Raw genomic sequence first — 25,554 nt, forward strand, 5'->3', positions numbered from 1 at the left:
TAATAAAGATGGCCAGTGCTCTTCATATCTTCTAGTTACAGACTGTTCCTTGAAAATTCAGTGTTGAAAAAATATGAACCTGTTTTCATTCCAACTTACCATCCTGTCTATGTCTTTATAAATGTCTTAGCAAAGAATTTCTTGGGATTTGAAAGTTCAGAAGGCTTCATATCAAATTAAGTAATAATACATGTACTAAGACTTCATGGGTTTCAGCCTCAAGAGGAAGGAGAACCTGAGGGAAGGGTGTCTTTCCCCACCCTTCCAAGAAAATGAAGATGACAAAATTAAGCAAAGTGTGAGAAAGAAGTAAAGGGTGAGATAGAAACACCTTATTTGCTCCTGGGATGACTAATTAAAGAGCATTATCTCTGCTTATAAATGCTAAGTGCGCTCATACACACGCGCCCTTGTTTTCCTTGCCTGTTTCTCCACGTATCGAACAGATTTCTGTCTGAATGGTTCATTTTCCTCCTCTACTGCAGGTTATCCTGACAGCTTTAGGAGTAAGTAAGTACACTTTGTAGAAGCAGCTGAATGAGCAAGGCTGTATAGCTAATGGTATGCATCAACTATTTCGTGACTTCAATTTATATGTGAAGTAGTTTTGACTTCTTAGGCCTTCTGCTTTGATACAGTTGAACTATTTCTTGCTACCTTTAAGTAAAAGCTGCATTTTTAACTCATTTGTGAAAAAGCAGTTGAAGTGAGAGTATTTGCAGTTTGAACTAATTTGGCTGGAAGATCTGGAGCTGTTTGTTGTTAGATGAAAGCCACATTAATGCTGCTTGAGAGCAGAAGTTGACATTTCATTTTCCTAACTTTCTCCAAGTACAGGTGATGCCAAAATGATGATGCATGAGCACTGTTTTTACTACTTGCTTTTTCTAGGACAACCAGCAGTGTAATATGTATTCCTCCTTCTTGCATTCCTCCAGAAGAGCTTTCTTGTTGCTAGACTGGAATACCAGTGGTGATTTCATTTCAGGCAGTGGAGTAACATTTGCATTTGTTCTGTAAGTGGTTAAGGAGCACACAGCAAAAAACAGTCAATGTGGATAGAGCTTGAAGATTAATAATTTTAATCTTTTGGGGTCTTCAGAAAAGTTGTTTCCTATTTCTCCTCCCCTCCCCCCAAATTGTTGTGTTGCTGCTGCTCGTGCCTGCTTAGTTAAGGTGTCACATGATTCGTTATGGTAATCAGCGATACTAGACAAATATAAAACTACTGATACTTTCATTACTGTACAGTAAAAAACCAATTTTCTTGTGTAGGTGTATTTGTTAATTGATTTTACGTAATTTATGTTTTATAAACTAGATGCAGTTAGTATCTTTAAGATTTAAAGTTAATGCTATGGATTAAATTTCTTGTTCAAGCTGGCATAAAATCTGTGCTGGAATGTAAATCTCTATTCTACTATGGTAATCAATTATAGATACTAGTTTAGAAACTTGATTTCAATTTTGTTGCTGGTTGCTGTGTTTCAGGTGGTAATTAGAGTTTGGGATGTTGCTCTAAAGCAGCTGTTTAATGTGAGAAACTTTTTTAAAGAGAGAGTTAACTTTGGGAGACAGGTGTTCAGCACTGGGAAGTTTCGTTCTTTACGGCATGTCGAACTGAACACTAGAATTAGTGGCACCTGGCTCACTGGTGAATCTTGAAAATGCAGGCTGAAAATCCTTTCCTTGATAGGATCTTCAATAGTCTCCTTCATTCTGTATTCCTAACTTCTATTAGAGGAAAAATACACTGTACAAATTCTCTGCAGATGTAAAATTTGCATTATCGTAGTCTCAGAATTTAAGTACCCCCATAAGAAGAGGGTATATGTGTCTCTGTGCTCTCTTCAGTCCAATAGGAATGAGATCTGTACTGCAGTCGTATCTGGTTCTTTTAAATCTTTGCAGCGGTTTACCAGTAATTTTGTGTGTGTGTGTTCGTGTGTGTGTGCTCTCCAAAGCTTACCAGAATGTTTTGAATTTAATCCCAGAACATGCAAAATTTTGATAGATGGAAATATGGCAAACAAATCTGAAATATGGATAACATAAGAAAGTTTAATAAAGAAGCTAGAGCACTCATGCTGTTACCAGTTTCATGTGAAAGGAGGCATCATTTCAGAATTGTACAAAGTATATTTAATTTTGGTTCAATTTTTGTCATGTATGTGTCAACTGTTGTTAGTGTCAGTATTGAAAGGAGATTCTGTTTGTTTATCTGTCATGTACCATCTCACTTCATGCTGTCTCATTTTTAAGCTTATTTAAGCATTGTTTGCTTTTATTTTCATCTTGGTCTCATAGATGTGAGCGTCTGCAAGAAGGTATTCACATTTGAAAATCCCCCAAAGTTCACAGTTTGTGTATTTGGAAACTGGTGTGAAAAAAGAGGCTAAACAACATTTGAGGAGCATTTTCTTTCTGAAGTGGTTGTTTATTAAAACAAGCCTCAATATGAAAGATACTAAATGGAAAAAAAAATCAATTTATGATTGATTCCAGTGGAGGAAAGGCATCTTGATATGTTGGCGTGAGATTACTTAGTTAAAATCATGTTTATTTCAGTATATTTAATAACGCTGTATATCTCTGGCAAAAGATTAAATTGGGTTAGAGTTGTGAATTGCAAAATGGAATAGCTCCATCAGTGTATTGTAGTTCTTTTTTTTTTTTATTCATTTGCTTTTCCATTCTGAATGAGAGGTTTGGAAACACTGACAAGAAAAACTGAAAAGTAATAGAGGTAGGGTTGTTTTTCTTCTTTTTTCCTCAGAATCCCACAAAGCCTCCTCCTCCCCCCTGCAGATGAGAGTATTTTCTTCCATTTGCTTTTCTTATAGAACTGCGAATGGAAGATGGTTGAAATTTATCATATGAGTTAATTTTCACATTGCTCTTAATCTCTGACAGAAATAAGCTAACCAGTCTTTTCACTGTGAGGCTTCTGAGGGATTCCTTGAATACACGTAGTACAAGATTGATTACTGCTGTGCAGAGTTGAATAATCTGGAGAGTAGCAGGAAAAATGCAGTGTAAAATAGATAGTGGCTCAAAAATGAGAGAGGATTCCTTCCCCGTAGCTGGAACAGAAAGCAGGTATGTAGGTTGCAGAGATGATTTGAGAAGGAGGGGGAGGTCAGATTTGACTTCAAATTAAGCCTCTTAGGGATTATGTATTGGTAAAAGTAAGTCTAGGGGCAACATTATGATAGAAAAATTTTAAAATTTCCCTCCAGCATCCTCTTAGACTTTATCTTCCACATCCAGTATTGGAACACTGGACTCTCCTTTAAATAATATTCTTGCCTCACTTTGTGGGTTACCGCTTAGATCCTCAGCTACTAAATATTTAGCATGCTTTTAAAACAGATGCTCTTGTTGTTTGTCTGGGGTTATAGATTAATTAAGGTTAACTTTTTAAATAGGTAATTGAATACTATTTTTGCTTGGGAAAAAAAGCTTAATTTTTGCCTTAAAATGAAATTTGTGAGGATCTTGGAATAATTAAATCTTGCATTTCATTGGCAATATTTTGTAATATTTTGTGCTTACATTTTGCCGTACGTATTTAGTTTATGTATTGTTAATGGTAATATTCATGGATTTTGCTAACTGCTCTACTTTCTGTTGCCTTAGAATTGTGATATTGCATTATTCAAATGTGCTTCTAAAGAAATGGCATCCCTCTGATTAAACTAATTTACATAGTACATGTCATTTTTACTTTATTATTCCATCAAGACACTGAGTTTTTATCAAATTTATATGGGGGGTAGCCACAGTTAATGTGCAGGAAAGGTGCCTAGTGCAGTATCTTCTCAAAATTTTTCCTCATCTCAACCTGATTTTTTTCTGTACAAAGTTTTCGGTAATACTTAAAATTTTTATCTCCTGAAACGATCATTAACATGTAGATTTTGAAAAGTCATATGGACTTAAACATAAGGCAAGTTATTTATGTGTGAGATAGGACCAATTCAGCTGTCTTTTCATATATGCTGTCATAGTAATTGTGCTTATACTCTGTTAGGGTGATTATACAGTTGTAGTTACCATAAAGATAAGAGGCTGCTGCTGCACTGACAGGTTGGTGATGGTCGACATGATGAGCAGTTTGCCTCTACTGCCTTATGTCCCCTGTTAGCAAGTCACAGTCCCTTGCCTGTACTAGGGCTGACTCAAAGCAGTCTGTGTCTGGAAACCGCTTTTCGTTCCAAGCTTGTACGGTAAAGTCCCAATCTGTCATTGGGCCTTCGAACTACTGTGAAGTACCTGCAAGTTTAGAGATTGACATATGTTTAATCAGGAAGAAAGCAGGGGAGCTAGGGCAGGTTAAACTTTGGCTATTAAAGGAATCATAATTTGATGTAGCTCTGATTGATATATCTTTTATGCAGATGCACAACCAAAAATAACTGAAATTGGAACTGAAATAGTCTGAAACTGCTTTGTCCAAGTTTATCACGTGCTAGTGTATTTCTTCTGCATGTTTTAAGCCTTATTTAAAGAGTGTGGGGTAAATTAATGTTGGTCAGTAGTAACTTATATAAGAGCAGTGTAAATCATTAATTAAACTTCTGTTTGACTGCTCCCAATTTTTTTGCTTTTTATTTGAGTTTGAAGAAAAACTAACTTGAGCTTTTAAAATTATCGGGGATAATTTAGAGCATATAAGCAAGGCCCCTAAAAGCTCAAACTGCTAATGGGATTATTTTTTGGAAGATTATATTGCATTTACAAAATCCTAGCTCTCTATTGTTTAAAAATGCTTACTGCTTAGGCACTTCAGTTGCAGAAAAAGCTTTTAAATTTGAACTAATGTACAATGGTACAGTGGTGTTTTTCTGAAGCTGTGTTTCACAGCTAAAATCAAATGTGTTCTTACATAGAGATAACTAATCTTTATAGTGCCAGCCACGCCAATCTATTGGGCTGTAGGATAGCATAGACAGCAGTCATGAAGTTCGTGCTGTATTTTGGATTCTTAACATGCAATGGCTTTTCCTGCCTCCTTTTTTCGGTAGAGATTATTATACTCTCCAAATGATGGGATATCTCTGTTCCTTTTCACCTCAGCAGGAAGTCGTGCCTTAAAAGAATGGTAGTGTGTGCAGCCTGCAGAAATCTATTTATTGAGAGACTGGGTTGACTTAAGAGATAGAGAATAAGAAGGTAGATTTATTTAGGTATGTTTAGTTTCATCAACCATATACCCTGATACCTCTCTTTTGAAACAGTATTTTTCTCAGTCTTCATTTACAACATAAGAAACTGTTAATTGACTGACTTTGTGTTTGCAGGTATAAAGCTCTGCTAAGTAAAGCTTCATAAAATCAAATTAAGTTCTGGTTTCTTCATGCCCAAATGGTAAAGGGATATTTGCCTGTGGGGAAATGGGATTTTTTTTTTTTTCATTATAGTCTGACTAGGATTAGTTTCTGGATTAGATGTTAGTAAATTTTTCATGTCCTGTTTTCAGTTATGAAGAAACAGTTGCATAGGCACAGTGTTTCCCTACATGAATACTTCATTGTTTAGTAAAGTGATTCCATTAAGATAGTATTAATAATCATTTTATTTAATTTTGGCTCATGTTCCCTAATCAAAAAGTAGCACTTTCTTTTGCTCTGCAAGAAGTGCTGGGCCTACAGTACCTCCGTTAAAAATGTTGGTAAATGAAAAAGAATGTAATATTATATGGGGGAATTAGGGTTGGATTAGGATTGCTTCTAACAGTCTATAGTTGAGGGGTTTTTTTGCATAAGTGCATCAAAAATGTCTCCTAAAAACATAGTTAGGATTCAGCATGTTTTTGGAAGGTGATAAATTCTAGTTATGTTACTGAATAAAAATGGCTCTATTATATTGAGAGCATAAACCAAGTTTAAGTCCTATACCAAGAACTATGAAGCCATTCACTGAAATTTAATTTAGGAATTCTGTTCTGTTTGGGTTTTGTACTGTCTCAGCTGGTAGGTAGTAGGTTTTTTTGTATGTTATTTAAAGGGTTAACTGTTAAACAGGTGTAGGGTTTTTTGGAATAAACCCTCTAAAGTCTAAAAAATACTGTGTTTTGATTACAGGATCTAGAATTTGCGGCAAAACAGTCTGCACTGCAGTAGAGGTCAAATTTCAAATTTTAAGAACTTTTTTCTGCAGTTCAGCTCCCGGTCTAGTTAGTTATATCTTGATACAGCTAAGTTAAGGATTTACCATGAATAAGACTTGACATTGATAAAGCTGGTGTCTTTGCCAATTTTCTGATGGAAGGCTAGAGAATAGCAAAGAATTATCTTAACTGAAGGTTAAAGAGTACGCTGAAGATTGATAAGAATGGTAAGCTGCGATGTAGTATACCAAACAACTACTGACCTGCTTTTATCAATACACATAATATTTGTGACTAGTGACTTAATGCATTGTATCCTTTCACATGCCAAGACTGTGTAGTCTGTGGTATCTTCCAGCCCTCTGTTTTGTGAGTTTATTCAACTCCTTGTTCAAATTGCCCTTCTGTCTTGGTATATCTCTGCTGTGCTGATTAGCTTCCTTGAATGTTCAGATGCTGTTCAGCTAATCAGGACTGGTAGTGGAAGCTTAGAGAAACTCCAATCTGATGAAATGCCAACCTGTCAGGCCTTTTTGCTGAGAATGCTTCATTTCTGTAAACTATTTCTAAACTCTCATTTTATCATCAGTTTTTTTTGTGTGGTCTAAGTAGGTACTTGCGCTTTTTCGTAGAAATATAGATATAAAATATCAAAAAGGGTGGATGAGAACCTAGGTTATTTCAGTTCAGTGGGACTCTTGTAAGCTGAAGCAGTGGTACCGTTAGAGCATCACATAACTCGCGTTTGAGTAAGTATGCTGAAGCTTCGCACTTAATAGTTTAGCAAAACTCTGGGAAAAAAGATCTCACCTTTTCTGTTGTGAAAGGTAAGTACATGTGGTGTTACAGAAGGACTTGTGTATACTGTTGCAACTTTTCACCATACATACTTGTTTAAAACCAGTCACAGCATGAGCTGGAGTTCATGCTTTGGAAACACATTGTATACAGTTCCAGAGCCTGAGGTAGTTTGCTAAAGACTGAGGAGGGAAATGAAGTGAGAGTTGGGATGCAAACACATGAGTTTCATGCTCCCAACGCACAGGTCATTTTAAATGCCAGTATCTTAATAAATTTTACTGTGAATTTACCTAATGGCCTCAAATTTAATCCTTCTTTAACAAAGATCCTTCTCTTTTATTTTTTAGTATATTTTTGGGGAGTTCAGCCCTGATGAGTTTAATCAGTTCTTTGTGACTCCACGATGCTCTGTTGAGGTAAGATCCATTTTAAATGTTTTCTTAGAAAATTATATTTTAAAGCTACCTCTCTTTGTGTCTGTTTGCTGTATAACAATAAAACTAGTTTTTACCATTTTATCAGCTTGCTAATTTACAAACTGAAGATACTGAACAGGAGTCTTCCCTTCCGTGGATGTGGATGTTAAGTCAGTTTTTAGAAATATGGAATGACTTATTCTGCCTTTTGCTTGTAATCCTTCAGAGGTGGAATAGCTGGCACTGTAATGGTGGTATGTTGAAAGTGAATTATCCAAGTAGTATTACCTCGGATTTGATTGCTTTGTTTAGAGGTGGATATAGGAGAAAACTTTTTCAGCAGTCTTGGTTGTATATAAGGTGAGGTTCTAAATCTTCTGAGCCTTTTGAAAACACGGTAGTTCTTAACTTTTTTTGACAGGTGAAGCACTGCTAACCATCTAAGCTAAACTTGTAAGACTCTGCCTGAGGTCTGCAGAAATGAGAAATAAATGTGATCCATGGATCAACAATGAACTAATTACAGTTGAGAACCACAGAGTGGAAACAGTTATCTAATGTGTATCTGAGTTCATAACATACTACAAAAAGAAATGCAAACTCTTATTCTTGGTAGAGGAGGAAGAAACCATTTTCTTTTGTAGGAAAGCAGGTATTATGCCATTGTCTTAAACTCCAGACTTGAGAAATAATTTTCTATCTTAACCTTTGGATGAATTTCCATGTTTTTCCTCCAAACCTTTCCATCCTGCTTCTCCCCCCACCCAAGGAACTGAACACTTCATGTATAGGTGGGGAAATTCACTTTCACCACATTTTACAAATCTGGTGACTGTTCTTAATGTGACTTAATTTCCTCTTACTTAATTTTGAAGTGTAATTAGTGTGCAGAAGTTCAATGCCATGCTTCTTATGGAAATTGTAGGTGTACCTCTGACAAGAATAAAGGTGTATTGTGCTGCATGAAAGGAGTATGGGGAAGGGGGAGTGTAGAAATAAAAAGCTTCCACTTGCCTTTAGGGATGGCTTTGCATCTGCTCTGGTGGGTGGGAAGGAGTGCAGAACAGAACTTCAGGTAGTGTCTGCTTCTTCTGATTGTCTTGTTGTTTCCCCACCATTAAATATGGTAGCAGCAGCATGATGTCTGCATCCTATTTAGTGTCACCGTAAGTGTCCTGTATCAGATATTCCAACTCTCACACTGTAGAAGATGAAAATCTTGACTTCTGTAAAGCTTCTGATGTAGTCTGGTATTCTCATAGTATGTTGAGGAAACATGAGCCTGCAATATAAAATGAAGCAAGACTGATTTGAATGACTGTGTCTCAAGAGTACCACTTGCTGGTTAGCTGTCAAAATCTAAAACTGTGTTGAACCGTGTTCCTTAAGTTTGCCCTTGATCTGGTTCAGTTCGATGTTTTAATTATCTTCATGATGAAATAAAAAATATGCTTATTAATTTTGCGGTGTGCTGATATTTTAGAGAACGTTAGGAAAGTGGTCTGAAAAAAAAATAGAATGAAATTCAAGAAGGACAAGAGTGAGATTATAATACTGCAGCTGTGTTTGACATACATTCTGTTGGGGGTAGCGCCAGGTCTGGGAGTCCCAGAATCCACTGCTGCTTGTGTCCTTCCGAAGTCCCTTACTTGTCTGTAGACTGAAGGGTGGACTGAAGCAAGGGACTAGTTAAAGTTACAGGTAGTCCTTACTAAATTTCTTAAGAAAATTGGCAGTGGAACCATAGTCAGTAATGAAATCTTTTGTGAAAGGGATAGATGTGTACAGAGAAGATGCATGAAGTAGTTCTGTCAGTTTGCTTGGTATTGGCAAAGAATCAACTGGAATATTAGTTTTGGCACCATGCTTCAGAGCAGAATAACAAGAGAGGTCTAGAAGGCATTGAAAGATTGAAAGAATAGGAGTTTTTGGTACAAAAGAGAAGACTGAAAGGTGTTTATTGGGACATGCAATGCTTCCTACGCTGTAGTGTGTTGGTTGTAGTGGGTAGACGAAGAAGTAATGAGCCTCTACTGCAATTGGAAGATTTAGAGGTCAGTAAAGTACTTAGTGAGATATTAGAATAACCTGTTACTTTTGGCATTCGCAAACAGGCCAAAAAATATATATCAAAAACGCATATGATAGAGGGTCTCAAACTTTGATTCTGCTCCCCTCCTTTCTCTCTGTAATAGTTTTGGTGTATTTGGTTAGTCCCTGTATTCTCCCATGTACACTTTATTCACACACGCTGGCCTTCGTTCCAGTGACACATTCCCAAAACTTCTGGACATCTCTTTTCATGACGTTTTTAATGCATGTTCCATCAGATATCTGTTGGCTGAGATGATTCAGATGACCCAGTTGCAAGAAACAGCTCAACTCAGAAATATCTGCTTTACACAGCTGCTGTTGATTAACTATTGGTAGGCAACCAATAGGTGGACTACTCCAATTTTTAAAAAATTTTCTTTTAGGCATTATATTTTTATTAAGCCTCATGAATTAGAAAAATGATGAATCACAAATTTTATTGTAAACTGTTGGCCATAGACTTGTAAATTTTTTAACCATAGAACTATGCTGAATCTGCATTAAATTTTAATGTAGATAATAGGTTCTCAAGAGCTTGGAGCCTCTTTTTCCACCTATTAATCCTCATTTTTACCAGGAAAGTTGCTGTATTTAGAAGTACTATGGTTTATAAATGTATTTTACAGTATATGTTATACTTTTTTTTTTTTTTTTTTTTTAATACCGCTATTTAGGAATATTTTTCTCACTACCTGTGAGAACTATGGTCTACAATGCTTTTAGAAGGCAATACATAAATATCTGCAGTTTTGGAGAACTGAAACTTCAGCGGAGAAATCTCTGGTATTTGCTACGCTGTTGCATTTAATATTTAGGGTAGCATTATAAACTGCACTGCACCCTCACAGTTTTATCTCCGGCTGCAGGGACACTTCAGCTGTTCTCCAGGCAGCTGCTGCGGGGCTGTGTACCAGTGGCCAGTTCATGGCAGGTGCAGGAGAAGGCGTTCAGCTGCTGGGGGAGTTTGGGGTGGGGGCATTAGAAATTGCCCACCTGTGGTTACGCAGTTAAAAGGGTTATATCAACCACTGAGCCCATAAAAAGGTGCCAATGTTTTAGATTAGACTGTGAGTTACTGTCTAGTAACTGTGTGCTGTGGTCACATTACGCTTGGTCTGATGATCCATAATCTTTATTTTTAAGTGTGATTATTTTAAGAATGGAACTTAACTGAAACATTTCAAGGGCAACGCAATACCTGAAATGGGTTGAGATTGAAAAGATTTAGGTGTGAATATTGTCTGCACGAAACTTTTTCCTCCTACATATATAATTTGGTCTATCTTTATCTTCAGTGTTTATCTTAAAAAGAGGATATGTTCCTCATTTTAAAATCCTGGTAAGCTGTCGAAGAAAGATCCTGAGGCTCTGAAGTGAATTGCTTGAGAATTTGATGAGCCTATGGTGTGTAACCAAGATAATCTTTATCTTTCACTAATTGTGGTAATCTGCAAGGACATTTGAAATTACAGCGTGGGATTTGATAAGTATAGAAACATGAGTTCAACAAGACACTCTCAGAAAGTTAGACTTTTACAATAATGTTATTTGTAAAGGATTCAGATGTTTCAAATGAAATTGATACCATGTTATTAATAGAGTTGTTTTGTCTTCAAATAAGTTTCTTTTTTCTTTTTTTCTCTTTTTTTGTACAGCTTCCCCCCTACAATGAAACAGTTTCATGTGGTATTAAGTCCACGGGTAAGTTTCGTGATGGTAAGAAATCAACACTGATTTTCATAAACTTAAAAGTTGTGCAACTTTCTGTAGCATTACTGCAGGCTGTCTTTAAAGTTAGTCTTTAAAGCTTGATTAGCATGCATACTTGCATATATTTGGCAGGTTGCTTTTTTCTAAACGCTTGTTTGTCAAATGAAATCTGTGAGGACACCTGAAAATGTTGCATTGATCTTTAGCTAATTAGAGTGGATATGCTTACTCTTTCTTGATTGTGCTACCACGCAATCTTAACGTCTTGGTGAAATAGTCTGAAATATATCTGTAAAATGCGGAGGGGCTGAAACTTTTGTTAGAGAACTTGTATTCAAGAAATAAATAAGTTGTATGGAGTTCAGCTGGCCCTCCTGTAAAAGTCACAGAATGAGTATTTTTCTGGCAGTTGCAACCTGGAGCTGGTGATCTGTTCAGTGTTCCCTTTGACCTTCTGTTTTTGTCTGGTCAGCTGTTTTTCTGGAAAATCCTTTTTTTTTTCCTTCCTTTTTTTTTCTTTTTTGAAAGTATGATTCTTGATATAAAAATGCATTACGGAGTTCCAGTCTTAAAGCTATAATGATCATGCTTCTACTCTGTCTCAAACCATTCACCTTACAAATTGAAAAAGAAACCTGGCCTGATTTCATGATTGTATAAAGTTGACAGTTAAGTAGTAGTTTCCATAACTCTGTATTAATACTTAAAGTACTGACAAAGTATGTAGCAGGTAAATTATTGGTTTTTTTCAGTGAATCAGGGGAGAAACAAGGAACCTTACCCAGACTTACCCAGACATGTTTGAAAATGATAGAAATGACACCCAGATCTTCTAAAAAATAATGCAAGTATCTGGTCATTTCTCAGAAGTACTTAAGAGGACCAAAATGCACATATCAGTGTTTAAGAACACCTGATCATTATGTTCAGTACCTTTAGCCTTGCCTTTAAAGATTAAGAAGATAACCATCATAAAGATTACAACAAGCCCCATTTGAAAACAGATGTGCAGCATTTCTGGAAATTGGGGAGCTTTATTCAGTGCAAGACCAGCTTTTGTAGTTTTAAAACTGAGTAGTTTTAAGTAGGAGCTTGAAAAATTCATTAAAAGGACTTCTGTTACAAGTTTTCTGTTGTTGATGATATAAAGGGGCTTCCAGTCATACGTTGCTTTGTCTAACTATGGATTTAAGTTCTGTTCTTTAAGACTGAGATTTCAATGTTCACAAGCCATACAGAAAGCTGGTTTGTACAAATGTTTTTCAGATCATACCTAGACCTTGAGCGAATCCCTCCCAGCTCTGAGATTAGGTAATGACAGCAAATTAGGTTTTGTCTGAAAAATGTCTTTAACAAGCTTGCACTGTACTGTGCATGCATATTATCATTGTGATGGCAGCATAAGAAGCTATGGAAACTAAAATGGAATGCTATGCTTATGCAGAATATTTATAATAATAATAATGAGATGACACATACTGACCATGTAGTCACTCCATAGTATAATTATTTTTATACTTATCTTCAGTGTTTAACTGTAATACCTTATTAGAAGATCTGTTGATATTTACTAGGAATAATCAAATCATGGCTGAAGCTCTAATATTAAGAATGTTGTTCAGACTAATTAGTACTGTGCATTAAGAACTTTTGTTATAGTACGTTGACTTTGTCCTCAGAACACTTGTTGACACTTCTCTCAATGTGCATGTGATGTTGTTCATGGCTTTAGATACATCTGTTTCAGTCCATTCAACAATAGAACTTCAAAACACTGTGAACCAGATTGAAACAAAACTGCCCAGAAGCGAAGTGGAAAGTCAAAACAAACAGAAAAATGTACCTGTTCTTATTTCAAAGGAACTTGACACAATCTTAGGCCAAATGAGCTTCTGCCTGCTGTGCTGTATACCCACTATAAAACAAATACTATGATTTTTTACTCTAGTCCTGATGTAAGGTGTAAATTTCAGTTCCTTCATTATAATATCCTAATTTTTATGTTAAATATTGGAATACCAGTTTTGCTCTTGGCTGGATTTTAGCCTACCGTGTTCATGTTGCACCTTCAGCAAAATTAACCTTGTGCCCCACTTGAAAGGGAATATGTGGTGTTCTCTGCTGCCCGCTTGCTTTGAGTTGGCTCTAGCATTTGTCTTGTGTGCAGTAAGCTGATTCAGTTCACCAAAACAGAAAAAAATACTCACTTGGCTAGGTTTTTGCCAGGTTAGCTTTTGGTAACACAAGTACCGGAAGATGGCTGGAGAGCGGAGAAGCAGTGTGGGAGGGGAGAACTGAGAAAACTCTTTTGGCTCTTTTGGTAGACTTAACTCACCACAAAGGGAAACCACACTTTGTTTAAAAGAAATTTACTTTTCTAACAGGGGTTTTGGAAAAGAAAAAAGTCCTGGATTGTTTGGGGTTGGTAGGAATTTAAAATGTGCCCAATAATTCATTCTTTAGGTGGCTGGAGGAATATTAGGTGTTACCGGTTGTTGCTTGTGCGTTTTCCTACTGAAACAAAGGGTGAAGAGCTAGCTCTTGGTTCCTGCTTGAACTAACAAGCTGCTCCAGAAGCAGATGAACTAATGAACAATATTTTTGTTGTGGATTTGTGTCCTATGTCCCCTAAAACCCATGACCTGAATTTGCAAACTCCTGAAGCTGTGGCTGGTCTGGAGCTGTGTGGGCGCTGACTGATCAGCCGGTACACGCGCACGGATTAGCCAGTTAGTGCTGCTGCTGAACAGAGCAGGTCATGCCTGGGATCTCCCAGCCCGTCCCTCTTAAGTGGATATCAGGTAGCACCTTTCCGCATCCCTGCCCCTAGGCTGCTGATTTTTAAAGACACTTTAGCCATTTTCTCTGTTTGGTGATATCTAGTCAGTGACTGCAGAAGTAGTTGCTGATTGAAATTCAGGCACTTGTTAACACGAGTTAGAGAAATCAGATTTGTAGGGAGAGTGTTTTTTTTTTTTTTTTTTTTTTTTTTAAAATGGCTTATTTAGTTGGAAAAAATATATTGTTTTGAAATTAAGTTTTCTTTAGTCCGACTGACAGCAGAATCAAAACTTGATACAGGTCAGATGCATTTACTTCTCAAGTTAATAAATTAAAGCATTGGAGGAAAGCAATTAACATTTGTATTTACTTTTTTTTAACTGTGATTTGGCATGAAATTACATTCTGAAATTTTGTGTTATTTGCAAACTATTTAAGATAATTATTTATGATTACCTAAGACTGATCTTTGTAATATTTTGTTATTGCATGTGTAAGTCAGACCTCAACACACATTAAATGCCTGTTACTCTTCCTTTGATATTAAAACTATGTACCCTGTAGATTCTTGTTTCTTTCACATTTTTTCAAAATTAATATTTTTGTCAGATGACTTTTCTAAAAGCTACGTGGGGAAGCCACAGAGCTTCAAAACAGGTCTACATTATGTATCAAAACATTTTCCCCTAGTCTGTCCTCAAATAGGGTTATGTTTCCTTAGGCATGGGAATAACTTTTTTCCTTAGGAACTATTGCTTGCTTTTTCTTGTGTTAACTCACTTTTAATGAATTTCTGTGATACACTTGAAAACGTGTCATATGTAACATTAGTAAGTTGCTCAAAATGTTCCAGTGTTGTAAAGAATAATGTGTATTCACTTATATTCATTTTGAAATAATATCTAGTGTCTGATTCTCTTGCAACATTCTTACAAGTCTGAAATGTGTTTTTTAGCCCCCTCCACCTTGGAGGAAACAGAGTATACTGAAACTGATGTCTTTGAAACAGCAACGTGTCATAGAAAGGCCTGCAAAATTTTTAAGTACTAAAATTAGAATTTATCTTCAAAATTTCTGAGACTTGGAAGCTTCATGAATTTTACATCCTTATTTGATATTCATGGAAGTAGTTATAACTGAAGTATTCAGCGTTACTAGCTGGAGCACATGCGTTATGGAACTTACTAATTAGTTTTATAAAATTGTGGTACTTTGTGACTGACAACATGTTGTGATACTGCAGCCTGCCATGAGAATATTTCCTAGCATTTATTTAAAAAGCATATCAAAGTCACAGGATGGATAAATAAAAAGTTTCGTCCACAGATATTTTAGTAGTGGTTCTATATACAAGTTGAACACAGTGACTTGCTTTGAGGTATATCTGTTGTATTTCTTGTGATACAGTTGTATAGTCAACTGTCATAAATTTAAGTAAGCTGTTGATGAGTCTTGAGTTCCAAAACCTGTAATTTCAGTGTTTCCACACAATTAAAAATGATTTTATTTTTATAACGATTATGATAAATCTTTGCAAACACAAAAACAAACCCTAAATCATTCTACGTGTAGAAATTACTTTTAAAAGTTAAACAGTTACAGGCTTGAACTTTTTAGTTGTCTTTTGAAAAGGCTGGCTTTAGAAGAAGTGTGGAATTAAATGTTGCACCATATTGTTTATGCATGTATCCTCTAATTAACTTAATGCAGAATATTGCTAAAGTCATTAGGCTTTAATAGGTGCTGTTAACAGGTCAGTTTAATAGATGTTATTTGCAGGACCCAGTGCAGTGGTTAGGAAGATTTATACCTGATTCAAGAAAAGCTGGATTGTATTCTGTCTTTTCCCAGGAAGATGATGTTTTTAAAATGATCTTCGGGATTTAGATAAAGATTAAGAATAACTTTAGTTTGAGGGAATGTTGGTTTTCTAAGTTGCAGAAAAATAGTTTGTTGTTGTTGTTTTCATAGCTTGTTGGTTAAATTTCATTCACTAACTGATTTTCACTTTCTTTTGTCCAGGGGAAGAGTATCAGAGAATTGAATTTGGTGTTAATGAAGTTATTGAGACAGAGTCATCTGTACTAAATAACACTGACTACAGTATTTCAAGCACTCTGAATCCTCAGGCTCCAGAATTTATTCTCAGTTGTGCACCTGCTCAGAAACCCCCCGATGATAGTCTTAGTGAAACAAACTACAACTCCATTGACTGCCAGTTCTCCGATCCAGCCCTCGCTTTGGATAGCGGTTCCAACGCTGAAAACGATGGCTTGTCTGGAGGCCTTGGACAAAGGGAGCGTAAAAAGAAGAAAAAAAGACCCCCTGGATACTACAGTTACTTGGAAGATGTCAGTGATGGCATTGCTCCCCCAGAAGCTCTTGTAAATGGCCATGCAAACTCATCAGGACTAAACAGTATAAGCACGGAGGATACAGAACTTACAGGAGACGTACCGTCCCTGGCCACACCGAGGACTTGTAACAGCCCTGACAATTCTGTAGACTTCATTAATGAAGCTGTCTCTGATGATTCTGTTTCTAGCGCACTAGACAATACCAGGACTGCAGGGCAGCCTGAGGTATGCAGTGTTACTAATTCTGAACAGTTTTGCCTCCCCTCAGAGACTGGCAGAGATAGCCCTTTAAGGACAGCTGTTGTACAGTCTTATGCTGGTACTGATACTACTGAAAATCTTGGCGTTACTAATGGACAAACACTTGAATCCTCCGGTGAGGACACAGCTGCCAATGGGGTAGAATTGCACACTGTGGAAAGCACTGACTCAGACCAAGCGAAGCCTGAGGAAGCTTCACCTACTACTGAGACGACAGTCCCGGTTGCAGGATCAGTCCCTGTTAATCAGCCCACAAAATCGTGGGCTAGTCTTTTTCACAATTCCAAGCCCTCTGCTTCCACATCTGTGGTCTATGTTGAGACTAAGTATACCCCTCCCGCCACATCTACTCTGGTCCCTGAAAAACAGGTTGAAGTGAAAGAGGGGCCTGTTCCAGTTTCAGAGGATCCTGTAGCCATAAAGATTGCAGGTATAGTTAATACACACGAGTGGATGTTGCAGTAGAAGGCTGTTAACTTTGCTTATAAACAGGAGTGTACGGTATCGATAGGGATGAACCCTCTGTTAATGTCGTTAACAAGGTGATTGTTAATACGGGTTATGAGAGATGTGTAATTTAAAAAAGTTAGTTTTGTACCCCCATGAGTAAACAACTGAACAATAAATTATCATGTCATTATCCAAAGTGCAGTAAAACTACTGCTACCTGTGAACAACGTGCTTAAGTGAACTGTGATTTTAAACACACCAGTTAAATTTAGCTGTGTGCTATTGTAATAGGAAGAATACATTAGAAAAGTTTGTTGCACTGAAAATGGTATGTCACATTATCCAATATTTATGATCTTGTAATGCATTCCAGAAGAGAGAAGAGTGTTGATATATTTATGCCAACGTAGCTGAAATTCCTGAAAATTTCAGAATTCCTTAAAAATAATCATGAACAGTCCAGAGGGTACTTCAGGAAAGATAATGCATAATATAAAGGCTTTGACTACTGGTACTGTCATATTTATGGCTCTGATGATTAATGCTAAAATGTGCAGGAGTGATTTTGCAGACTGAATCCGCAAAAATATGAAGAAAATATCCAGTTAGCTGTATTTTATGTCACTGACTCATGGGTGTTTGAACAAAAATAATTCTATTTTAAATCTGTGAAATAGTCCATATGTAAAAAGGCTTGTACAAAATGCTGTTGATTTATGCAACAAGCTAATTTACAAGTACAGTGAAAATTAGCAAATGACAGTTTCAAGTGGAAGATCGTTTTCTGCTCTAACCAGAAGTTGACCTGGACTTTCCTGTTCAGAATACCCCTGAGTCCATGGCTACGTCTTATCCTCTTCCTCGGTCACTAATGATTTCATTACCTAAAATTACCTGGTCAGAGGACGCTCTCAGAATGATTTAAATTTCTGTGTATTTTCACTTAGGTGTCACAAACTCAGCTGAGTGTATAAAAGCGTGTATGTAAAGGTGATTATGGTCTGTATGAATCCGTACATTTAGAGTATGTTGTGCTTTAGAATCATAAGCTATCGTTTGGTAGTGAACTGTTTTGTGTCAACTGTAAACCGAGAACTGCTCACCATAGATGAAAAGATTTCTTATTGTCCTGCCCAAGTGGCTTCTGCTTTAAGTTAACTTTCAAGACTTTTGCTCTTTTTGTACTATTTTTTTTGCCACCAGGTGGGAGCAGAGCTTCTTATTTTGTCTTTAATATGTTAATATAGAAGTATGATTTTTATACAGGGTTTTTTGTTTGCTTTTTTTGCACCTTGACTGTTAGCTGTTTTTGCAGAGGAATAATCTGAATATAGATCCTTTTCTAATGAAAAGGAATCAAAGATAAGTTTTATTACTGGCTGTTTTTAAATGTCCCGAGTACTATTTGGGAAATAGGTACGGTAATGCTTCAGTGCTTACACATACAAAAAAGCATTACAGGAGTTTTAATTTATATTTCCAGACAGATTGTTTAGTTTGGTCTGTTCATATTTCATTTCAGATCTTCTGCCTAGGTTAACATTATTATATACTGGTTTATAGTAATCCTGTATATTTTTCATGGGTAGATAGTTCCTCATTTTCTGGGTGTCTTACTTGAGAGTCTGTTGTTTGGTATGCTGGGAATCCACCAGTTTCAAGTCCAGCCAGTGTAAATGGTATTTTGACCACAAGTACTATAGGGTGCTAAACATGGGTAGAATCTAAAGTCTAAAGTATCTTGAGTTTGGCAAGCAAAATTAGCAGATCTTCTGACTTAATGTTGAAGCTCTGAGGCGTTTGTGTTCAGCTGTAACTTAGAATAGATGCTCAAGAGACAAGAAAACAACTTGTACAGATTGCTTTTTTGTGCCTCAATTTCACCAACTGTTACAAGGGGGTTAATGGTTCACAGGCAGCATTTAAGTTTAATGCTTTTCATGCATGTGTTAGGACTGTATTTACAGCTGTTTGAAAATGTTATTTGTTTCAACCTGCAAAGGTCTGTGGTTTCTTAGTCCTCAGATTTGAAAGATTTTATCCTTTCTTCATGATATATTTACTGTTCAGTGAAAGTAGAACTTTTTGCCAGAGGTTGGCAATGGCATACCTGCTGCTTAAGGAAGAGGTGAGAGTAAGGACTAGAAAATTTAAACAAATTTTGATGTTAAACTTGATGGAAAAAATACTGTACAGTTAATTTTAGCAAGTGGCTAAAGTGTGTGGCAAGTGGCTTTACTGGCAACACTATTAAATGGGTAAAAGGCCTCCTGAAGCAAGCTATGAACCACTGATGTCTATTTGGCAAAACTCAAGGAAGACGGACTTCAGAATGGTAGAAGAGTACTGCTGCAGTGCTTGCATATTTAAAAAGGGATGACCCTATTAATTATAAATGTGTTAGCCTAATCTAGGTGCTAGAACAAACATTTTAATAATTAATTTCGAAGGTTATAAATGGCCCATATCTGTGTTTTTTTTAAAAAAAAAGACTGTTTTGCAGGTTTAACTTGTCACATGTTTCACATCTACTACCCTTTGATGCGTGATGATGTTAGTTAACTGTGTCTTACGTGATGTTCTAAACAAATTAGGGAAATAAGCAATTATAAAACTATTCCTTGAATAGTCTTTAACTGTGTTTTTTGTGTTAACTTTAGAAAAAGATTCAATGGAGTCTACAAAGATGTTCTGAATCCTGTTTTTTTGCAGTATTTTCATTATGGATGGGGACGATGCAATCAACAGTAAACACAGAATTTGTTTACAGTGGCAAAATTTCAGATTAATTGAAGAACCCAGCCATTTAAAATCTGGATACTTTTAGAAAGGTTAATCAAAAGGAAGGGAATCCAATCAAGATAAGTGTGGAAGGATACACCAAAACAGAAATCAAATGCGGGCATGCAGTATGAGGAAGGAACAAATAGCTTGGTAACAGTATTTGGAAAAAATAAGGGATCTAGAAATGCTTGGCGTTGATAAGTGTACGTAGGGAAGCTGAGGCAAACTAAGATTTATTTCAGTGTGTGTTAATGGAAATTTATATAGAAGAGATGGAATAGAACTGTTATATTTCTACTGCTGCTGCTGAGGACTCAATATTTTGGCCAGCTCTGGACGTTACTCTTCAAGGAAGATGCTATAGTGCAACAGACAAAACAGAATTAAGATGTGAAAACCATAATCCTTCAGCAAACACGGAAAATTTGCATTTACTTTATCTCAGATGAGATTATAGGAGAGATTATAGATGTAACTTGAAACGTGTAAAACGAATGTTTTAGAAGACAGCAGTGCACAGCTCTCCAAGACTATAGTGAACAAGGCAAGAGTTATTTAGTTTAATATGTAATAAAAATGGTTCGGCATTAAATATTAGAGAAATATTTCTTAATGTTTTTAAAGTTAGTTAAGCACTGGAGCAAGTAGTTGTAGGATGGAGGCATTGCAGGGTTTGGGTTTCTGGCACTTTTCTGCATCGTGCAGATTTGAAGAAGGATCCAAGTGACGGTCTCCAGCTACACGTTAAACTTTGCTGAAAGATAGTGATATTAATGCCTACATTATATTTTGACAAAGTCAATTGCTAACTTGTAATGCATATCTTTTTTTACAGCCCGGAGACCATATTTGCGTGATTTCTCCCTTGTTAAACTTGTACTTGCATTGGCCAGGGAATTACCTTTGTTAAAATTTGACAACCGTTTATATAACACCACGTGTTGAATGAACTTTAGCAAAATGTACAAATTACATAAATCTCTAAACACGGTACTGTTCTAGATGTGTTTTCAAATGAAGACCATGTTTCACAACTAAGTATCAACAAAAGGGAGTTTGAATTCTTTCTGATTAGTAACTCATGATTTGTAACAAGTTTGAAATTTTAAGAAAAGCATCTCAGTTGTAAGTGTATTTTTCTTTCTTCCAATAGTCTTGTAATAGTTCTTCTAGTTAATGTGTAGATGTTGGATGTGGTATGAAAATGTGGTATCGAATATAATTAAGGTAAACAAATTCTTTCTGTTGAAAGAAAGTTCACTGAAATTGCTTTAGATGTTTACAAAGCAGTTTTATGGCCACAAGAGGATGCTAAAGGTCCTAATAGTGTTTTTTTCTTAGTATGATATGACATGGGAAAAATACAGTTGATTTTAAAAGTTATTGGTAGGCATATTAAAAATAAATGTTTTTATCATTTTTATGGTAATTTTCAATAGTGATTAATTGTAATAACAGGAAGATTGTATGTGTGGACATCACGAATGTTTAACACTTTACTGCATTAGCTATATATTCTGAAATATTTAAACAAGCACTGATTTTAAATATTTTTAAGGTTTTGGCATGTTTTAATTGGTTAGAACTGGCATCATCAACAGGAAATATGATCTCTTAGATAAAGAGAGAGATTGGAAATCAAAAGACATAGATTTTATTTGCAATTCTGCCACCTCATCTGCTCAGTTTTATTTCTTTTATGCCTCTGCTTTTCCTACTATACCATGTCTGTCTTGTCTGTTTAGATAGTCCTTCTGGTGAAAAACTATTAAGCCTATGCAAAGTGTAGCATGTGAGGGCTTTAGAGGCTCAGATTTTATTGTAATAAAAACAAATAACCCACTTTTTAGACAGTGGCTATGTTTATATGCTTGTTCTTTTATTAGCTTTATTCCTTCTGTCTTGTATACCTGTCCTTATTTTTCAGATTTAAAATATACCAGATCCAAGTTCTGAAAAACCTTTTCTTTAAACCAGTTTTATTTAGGTACCTAAATAACAGGTCAGACTTCCAGGAAAGATTCTCCCTGTCACTCTTCATTTCATAACTGTGACAGATTTGCTCACATGCCCTGGTCCCTCATTTTTAAACTTGTGCCATTGCTGAAATATTTGAAAGCAGGAAAACAGTAAGCATTATCTTATGTATTCCAGCATCTTTTTCTTTTTAGAAGGCTTAAAATAACCAGAGCATACCATTCTGAAGATCATATTAACATCTGTCTATCCTGTTTTCACGAAGATATTTTTTCTATAAGATAGTATAAGTTGAAACTTCTAAACAAGACTGCTGTATTGATACGACTTCAGGTCTTGTCAAAGCAGGAGACAAATTTGGCAAATACTCCATAAAATTGGTAGCAAGGCATTAAAGAAAATTTATTTTAATAAAGCAAAAATTAAAATAGGTCGTCTCAGCTTTGAAATGAGAATGAATAGTTTTGATATCAGCATCCTCCCCACCCAAATTCCAGGGTGTGTTCTGCTAAAGAAATCTGTCTGATTTCAAATACGAGTGATGGTAAAATGAAGCTAAAAATTACTTGCTAAGATTTCTGTGAATCTTGATAACTGATTTGCATTATTTCGTAATGAGTCAACAAACATTTGTTTTGATGATTTACACGTGCATTTTATTGCTGCTAAATTAAGTGCTTTTCATTCTACAGAATTACTGGAAAATGTAAAACTAATACATAAACCAGTGTCTTTGCAACCGCGAGGGCTGATCAACAAAGGAAACTGGTGCTACATCAATGCCGTATCCTTACCTTGAAAAAACAATATGCTTAAGTTAAATTTTATCTATATATAATTTCCTGGGTTATTCTGGTATGTATTTTATAAAAATATTCATTTTCCCCTAGTCTGTGCTTTAATGAGTTTAATGTTGCATCTAGAAGTCCAGGGACCTTCTGGATTGTTGAACCCGGTGTCCAGGGTTCCCCTGAAATTTGTTGCTTAATCCGCTTTGCAATTTCACCCTTCCCTATATTAATTCTGGTTAGATTTCTGCCTCTGTTACTCCTGTCAAAATATTTCAGAACTGTAATTGTCTCATGACTGAAAACCTTCTTCTGATTTCTAGTAATGTGTATTCATGGCTATTTGTGAATCAACTGATTATTTCTCTTTTTCGATTTATTTCTCTCGGTTTACTTAGAGTAGCTGTTCCTCCTCTTAGGTTTTGTTTTAGCAGTCTGGTAAATTGGTGGTTTTCTGGTTTTCTGTTGAACAGGTTGTCGGTAACATATCATCTGTATAAACACAGTTGTGTAATGTTTTTACAAAGGGGTGGGAGATTAGCTTGCCTTTAGTGCTTCGTGTATTAGAATTGTGTTCCCCTCGGAAAATAACTTTTACCTTGGGTAACAGAAATCTGCCGCCTTCAGTGCTAGTTTATGTTAGTGATTAATAATCACTTTGTAATTTTTTGATGTTTTTTTTTTTTTGTTGCCATGTTAACCGTGGTTCACTGTTAGTGACAATTAACCTACTTCTACTTTAACTGCTAATATCGCTGGTGAAAATATTATGACTAATTTCAAGACTAACTGTTGCAGACCTTAGCAACCTGTATCCAGACCAGCAGTTCTAAGTATCAGCTTTTATCTTATCTAACCAGACCCTCTCTCAGCTGATTGTCCGTATTAGCTCCCATTTTTTCAATCTTAAAATGTTGCATGGGAATTTGTTACTGAATTTTTGCACACTGTAGGAATCAAGTTAACATCTCTGTAGCTGTTGAGGTCAGCACCTTTTTTTTGTCATTTTCCTGCCTCTCCAGTCTTTTAATATGTATCTTGTGTTCGCTGTTCTCCTCGTGTAGCTCTGATTTTGACAATATTTTAAAATATTTTCTGCGAAGGGATACTATAGTTTTACTGGTTGCTTCAGCTCCCTCTTGCATTGAAGAATGTTTCACATCTCTGCTTTTTTGTTTGTTTTGGTTATGGGGGTGAGTTTCCACCTTTACTTGAAGTCTGTTGGTTGGCTGTTTCTATTTTTTACAGAAAATATATTCCAGGTTATCACTTGCTAATATTCAAATTGTTAGTTTTAGAAAGTCTTTCCTGTGAAAGGTCTCCCCCTCTCCCTCCCCCTCCTAGACTAAACAGTACCTTCACCTTTAGTTATAGTATTTGAAATGATTAAAATGTTGGTGAAATCACTGCATATTATAAAATGCAGGGTTTCTTTAACATAACTTCTGACCACTAACAGTTAATGTTGTGAGAAGGCCATCCATCAGTTCCAGTTTAGCTGTTGGATTGGTCTTTGGTAAATAATAAATCTTTAACTTTCTGTTTAATGTATCATTTTTAATGTGATTAAATATTTGGTTAATACACAGATTACATTTTCTGAACACTTCCTTAATGCCGCTGTGTAGACACTGCAAGCTTTGGTCGCTTGCCCTCCAATGTATCATTTAATGAAGTCCATTCCAATGTATTCAAAATCACAACGGCCGTGTACCTCAACACCAATGATAGACAGTTTGTAAGTAGCTTGTTTAAAAAAAACCCCTGTGATCTGACTAAGCTTGGGAAGAAGTGTGTGACAAATGATTGTTTATTGTAGTTGATGAAAGTTGTTATGTATCCGGAAGTTTTTTCTTGTTTTGTTTTTTTATGACACTTGGCTTTTATAATGAACTTAGGATTTTACAACTGTTTGCGTAGTCATGGAAAATACTTCCTGTCGCCTGTCTGATGAGTATTTTTTTTAAATAGCATTTCAGTTGCAAAAGTGAACTGTGAGAGCTGCAAGAAACCTCTGCTTTATTAGCAATGACCACATTAATTTTTGTATCTGAACTTATTAAGACTTTATTATGATATCCTGTGATTTCTGGCTGTTGGTAATGACAATGATCTAATTTTATTATTTGCCCTCTTAAGTCTTAACTTGCGCTCATGTCTAGTTGTTCCTTCCATTCTGTTTCAGTGTTCGTCTAATGAATGAGTTCACTAATATGCCTGTACCTCCTAAAGCAAAACAAGGTGAGTGGGAATAGGGGGAGAAGAGTCTTCAAAATATGATAAGAAGGCTTTGGGATAGGGATCTGCCTTGTGCTATGTACCTGAGAGCTTCAATGCTGGTGCTTGAGCCCTTCTGTGGCTCTTCAATCCCTTGGGGTTCCTTGACAGCTTTCAAAGTTTGCTGTTACATTTCTGTCAGCATTTTTCCTTAATGGTAATTAATATCAAGAACTCATAGGTGTTGCTCATTATAGTCTTTCTTTTATTTGGTAGACCAAACTTACAAGTGCAGTAGGAATAGCTTTTTTAAAAGTTAACTTAATTGTTAAGGTGCCTTCTAAGAACATGCCCTTCCTAATGAAGTCATTTGGTATTTCATTGTATTTTACTGTGCTTCTTCCTTATATATCTTCAGCTGTTGTTGTTTTTATCATCTTGCAAAATTTTATCCTCATGTATATCTTTTTCTTAAATACTCAAGACTTGCATTCGTTCAGAACAAAACTGGCCATATTACGGTCTGTTTAGCGATTAGAGACTGCCTGCAGGCATATTACCCAGGCTTTAATTTCTTCCCTGACCCTACGCGCTATTGCAATGTGAACACTTTGAAAGCGTATGATTCTTGCTAATATGTGTGTGGGGTCAGTCATGGTTACGTGGTGAGGAACAGAGCATTTTTCAGTGTAGTTAAATGGTCTTGTAGGTTTCATTTGTGTCTCTAAACCAAATCTGTTTTACTACAAACTTATAGAAATATGAAATGCTTTCAGGAGTGTGTTTATGTAACATTATAACAAAAT

At 36.0% G+C, this 25,554-nt stretch overlaps 1 protein-coding gene across 1 annotated transcript in view; it reads left to right on the forward strand.

Moving 5' to 3' along the window:
• Positions 1–205: 205 nt before the first annotated feature.
• Positions 206–25,554, forward strand: part of USP10 (ubiquitin specific peptidase 10) — a 42,211-nt gene continuing 16,862 nt past the window's right edge. Inside the window, exons 1-7 of the mRNA XM_026092034.1 lie at positions 206–298; positions 7,261–7,329; positions 11,079–11,124; positions 15,937–16,962; positions 22,436–22,527; positions 24,160–24,269; positions 24,717–24,772. Of these exons, the coding sequence (XP_025947819.1) occupies positions 206–298; positions 7,261–7,329; positions 11,079–11,124; positions 15,937–16,962; positions 22,436–22,527; positions 24,160–24,269; positions 24,717–24,772 (1,492 nt within the window). The remainder of the gene's footprint in view (positions 299–7,260; positions 7,330–11,078; positions 11,125–15,936; positions 16,963–22,435; positions 22,528–24,159; positions 24,270–24,716; positions 24,773–25,554) is intronic.

This window comes from Apteryx rowi, unplaced genomic scaffold, assembly GCF_003343035.1.
Source record: "Apteryx rowi isolate R43461 unplaced genomic scaffold, aptRow1 scaffold_94, whole genome shotgun sequence".
NCBI classification, from domain to species: domain Eukaryota; kingdom Metazoa; phylum Chordata; class Aves; order Apterygiformes; family Apterygidae; genus Apteryx; species Apteryx rowi.